At 43.8% G+C, this 4814-nt stretch overlaps 1 protein-coding gene across 1 annotated transcript; it reads right to left on the bottom strand.

Annotated features, from left to right (window-relative positions):
• Positions 1-443: 443 nt before the first annotated feature.
• LOC115644153 (olfactory receptor 14A16-like) lies at positions 444-1730 on the bottom strand. Its single transcript, XM_030548270.1, has one exon. It carries the CDS (start codon positions 1727-1729, stop codon positions 809-811), a length of 921 nt encoding a protein of 306 aa, XP_030404130.1. The 5' UTR covers position 1730; the 3' UTR covers positions 444-808.
• Positions 1731-4814: the final 3084 nt, after the last annotated feature.

The raw sequence follows: 4814 nt of genomic DNA, 5'->3' as shown, positions 1-4814 counted from the left end.
ATACCACTCCACTCAGACATGTGTCCAGCTCTCTCTTCAAACTAATTCAGTCATTCGCCCCCCACAATTCCTATTGGGAGGCTGCTCCAGAACCTCACCCCACTGGTGGTTAGAAACCTCCCTTTAATTTCTAGCCAGTCTCTCCATCTCTCACACACCCGAATGTATACATGAGCCAGGCTAACACAGTCTGGCTCCTTGTCCCCCTCTAGTGGTTATGCCACAAATGGTGGTTTATAAGACAATGAGCCCAGTCCCCAGCTGGTGGCAATGGATACACAGCTCCATTGTAGGCTATAGGTCAGATCCATAGATACTGCAAATTGATTTAGTGCAACCAAAGTCAAAGGAATTACATGGATGTTTTGAGGATCTACCCCAAATGTCTTCTCTCACCTACCGCAGTCTTACATCAGTCTGACTCCTTTGGTTCCAACGAAGCCACTCCTGATTTATACACACAAGCAAGACAACACCCATCATTGTTTTCACTGGCCATGGAACGGGTGCAAGTGACCAAATAGTGTAACAGGCATTGTTTTGGCACAGAATGAAAGTCTGATTCCTCTCTTGCACAAAATTTACACCCATTTATACCACAACTGCCCCAGATTTTCTACTGGTGTAAATCACTCCAGTGGCAATGGCAAGAGCGGAGTAAATCTGGATTTGCATTGGTGCAATTGAGGTCAAAATCAGACCTGGCTGTGTGCAAGCTGTGTGGTCATGGAAATAAATGACATTAATGAACAGATACTACATAAGCAAACTCTAGTTAGAGAAAGACAGAAAATTAATTCTTAGTGAATTATCTGTACCCAGTCAGTCTCCTCAGGGCAGCTTTGATGTCCCTGTTCCTCATACTGTAGATAATTGGATTCATGATTGGTGGCAATACAGAATATAGAACAGCCACCACAAGATCCAGAGCAGATGGGGAACTGGAGATGGGTTTCAGGTATGCAAAGATGCCAGTGCAAACAAACAAGGAGACCACAGTGAGGTGAGGAAGGCAGGTGGAGAAGGCTTTATTCCGGCCCTGCTCAGAGGGGATTCTGAGAACTGATTTGATGATCCGAACATACGACAAAATGATAAAAACAAAGCAGCCTAAGACTAAACACACACTAAATGCAAGAACCCCAACTTCACTGAGATATGAGTCAGAGCAGGCAAGCTTGATTAGCTGGGGGATCTCACAAAAGAATTGATCCACCATGTTGCCTCCACAGAAGGTCAATGCAAATGTGTTCCCGGTGTGTAGCACAGAGTAGAGAATCCCACTGATCCAGGCACCGGCTGCCATTTTGACACAAGCTCTGATGTTCATCATTCTCTCATAGTGTAATGGTTGGCAGATGGCGACATATCGGTCATATGCCATAATGGTGAGAAGGGAAAAATCCGCTCCCACCAGGAAGACGAAGAAAAAGACTTGGGCAACACATCCAGCATAGGAAATTGACTTGGTATTCATGAGGGAATTGGCCATGGATTTGGGGACAGTGACAGAGATGGAGCCAAGGTCTAAGACGGACAGATTAATCAGGAAGAAGTACATTGGGGCTTGAAGGTGATGGTCGAAGACTATGGCCATGAAGATAAGTAGATTCCCTATCAGGGCTGCAAGGTAAATCACTAGAAACACCACAAAGTGCAAAATCTGCAGCTCCCGAACTTCAGAAAATCCCATGAGAAGGAACTCGGTCATGGTGGTTCGGTTTGACATTTTCTTTCTCAGAACATTGTGTGATGTCTGCAGAGGGAGGGAAAAGAGCAAGGGCCAGCATTAGATCAGTAAAATAACTCTTTTTTTATAAAAAGCCTTATTTTCCTTGAGTCAGACACTTAGCTTGTGAAGACTGAAGTAATATGGGAATGAGGATGTGGAAAACAGCTCCACTGACTCCAGTGGAGTTACTCCTTATTTACACCAGGGTGATGGAGAAGAGAAATAGGAACAATTGCTTTTGAGGTATTTGTATACCTCTGTCACCCGGAGGTGGGTGAACTCTGGATAACGTTGTATAAATGTTACTATCCTCAGTTTATCAAGGGAAATTGGGGGTCTGGCTGGCCAGATTCTGATGTCAGACGCACTGCTGCAAATGTGGGGTAATTTCACTGCTTGCCATGGAATTGCTCCCACTTTATACTGCTCTAAATGGAAGCAGCATTTTGCATGGAGGTGACCAAACCCTGTCATAATTACACAGTAAAATCGAGTCAGGAATACAGACAGTACCCCTGACACGTCATCCCCTGTTCTAGCCGGGGTTCCATGCTCATTTCAAGAGACAGACATTACGGTTCCCCTCCTGCTTCTCTATCCACTCAACTAAACCCCCTTCCAGAGCTTGGAAGGGAACCCAGGAGTCCTGACTCCCAGTTTGCCCACTACTCTAACCCACTAAATACAAGCTAGGAGTGCTTGCTCTACTCATTGAACTCAACTTCCTCCCAGAGCTGGGAACACAAGTGATGTGTCTTCACTCCCAGTCCCCTCCTCTAACCACTACATCAGACTGCATCTCAGCCTCTGTCCCAGTGATTCTCCACTGCCATCAGGAATAACTGCTGCGAGTGACAATGGAGAGTCATTGGGCCAGTGAATGTGCATAACAGTGATTCTCCTGCATAGTAGTTGGGGCACTCACCTGGTGGCCAGGAGAGCCAAGTTCAAGTCCCTGCTCCAATGACTATTTAATAATTGATACAAAGTGTAACAGCTTCAACAGGAGAGACAGAGACAGTCTCATTTCAGAGCAACCCATTGCCAAACAGCTCAGGCACTCTCCTATAAAGTGGGAATTCAAATCTCTTCTCATCATCAGTCAGAGGGAGGAATTGAATCTGAATCTGTCACAGGCCAGCCGAGTGCCCTAACCACTCAGATTTATGTTATGAGGGGTGCTAGTTCCACAATTCCTATTAGAGACAGAAATAGAACCCCCAGTTCTGACTCCTCTCCTCTCCACCCTGGACTGAACTTCCTCCCAGAGCCACACATAAAAGTCAGGGTTCTGGCTCTCAGTCCCTGCTACTCTTACCCCCTAGACACCAATCCCTTTCCAGGGCTGGGGATAGAACCCAGGAGTCCTGGCTCCTGGTCCACACCACTTTAACCCACTAGACTCAATTGTCCTTGCAGTAATCTAATAGACAGAAGTAGCCATAAACACAGAGACAGAGAAAGCGCGTGAGAAATAGATACAAACTGAAGGGGAGAGGAGACATGTAACAGCAAACTAACAGCGAGACACAAGTAAGAAAAAACCATAGATGCTGAGAGTGAGAGAAAAACACAGAACTAAGACAAACTAAGAGGTAATTAGAGAAAAACAAACTAACAGAGAGAGAGAAGTACAAATAGATAGACAGCAATAACAACAAGCTAATGTATATAGAGAGAAAAGTAACAATGAGCTGATAGCTTTTGTCACAATTTTTGGACAATTTTAATGTAAACTCAATCCATTCTAAAAAAGATAAATATGTGCGTCAATTTGATTAATCCCCCATTTCTCCACAGGAGGAAACTGTGGCACAGATATTCTGCCCTCTCTTTCCTAAGGTAACTGCTTTGGTCTGTCTCAGTTTCCCATGCCCAAATTGCGCTAAGAGTGAAACTCTGAAAAAAATATCTGTCACTTACAATTTCATCCTGAAAGTGACACTTAGTAACTCCCAAATATATTTCATTGCAACAGCAAAAGTGTGGTGCCTGTCTGTGTGGAATCCTCCCAGTTTGAGGTGTCTTTTCTCATCCAGCTACAGACTGCAATTGGCTACTCTCCTCTCTCTCTAGCCCCTACACACACCTGTATTAATCAATCTCTCTATCTAATGCCCTTATCACTGTCCTATGAGAGGCCATTCACCCCTCACACTGAGATCTGTGTTGTCTGTGGATGAGCTGTGTGTCAAAAATGCGGGTGATGCAGGAAGGTGATTTATCCATGTCTGTTTTCTAAGGGCTTGTGGGACTCACTCCCTGGTGCCCTCGACAGCCCAGCAGCAACGGTTCATTTCTCTTGCCTTCTGCTTCCCTGAAGAGTTTCAATTACAATGAGGCAGCAGGGTCTAGAGAAAGGTTGTGAGGCAAACACTAGGGGTACACAGGTCTGTACTCCAGACATGTGGTATCAATTCCTAGCCCCGCTTCTGATCTGCAGTGTTACATAGGGCAAAGTCATTCCCTTTTCCCTCCCACCCTTTGGCTGTCTTTTCTATCGTAAGCTCCTTGGAGTGGAGACTGTTTCTTACCTAATATAATGGGCCTCTCATATCAGGTTCAGCTATCAGATAATTAATTAATTAGTCATTATTACAAAGCTAAAGTTCAAGCTGTCCTGAGAGCTGATCCCAACTATTCTTCTGGCTTTTTTCAGTCACTTCCCCTCTCCATTCCTCAGTTTGTCATCCGTCCAATGGGGTTAATCGTTACTACTTGGAGAATAATTCATAATGAGTGGAGATGCTCAAAATATCTTCCTGTCAAAACAGTTTTTTGAAGAAAAATTGCTTGTCACTGAAAATGATTTTAGTGTGGAAAAAATTCATTTTGGACTCAACTTTCTATTTTTTTTCTTTTGCAGGGTTGAGTTGTTCATGTTTTGGTTTTAGTTTTATGAAAACCTGGAGATGGATAACATGTTTGTATATTTTTTCAGGTTTATGGGGAAAAGTTTTCAATATCAGAAATCTTTTCCCCAAACTAGAAAACATTCATCATAAAGTGGCATTATTACTAGAGAAGGTTATTGAAAACCAAACACTTTTCAGTCTCCAATTTGACTCTATGCATTCATTCA

The sequence above is a fragment of the Gopherus evgoodei genome, unplaced genomic scaffold, assembly GCF_007399415.2.
Source record: "Gopherus evgoodei ecotype Sinaloan lineage unplaced genomic scaffold, rGopEvg1_v1.p scaffold_92_arrow_ctg1, whole genome shotgun sequence".
NCBI classification, from domain to species: Eukaryota; Metazoa; Chordata; order Testudines; family Testudinidae; genus Gopherus; species Gopherus evgoodei.
This window is presented reverse-complemented; position numbering and strand designations above follow the sequence as displayed.

Bases quoted from the DNA above. Each gene is read 5' to 3' on its own strand.
- LOC115644153 (XM_030548270.1), bottom strand. From the start codon at position 1,729: ATGTCAAACCGAACCACCATGACCGAGTTCCTTCTCATGGGATTTTCT.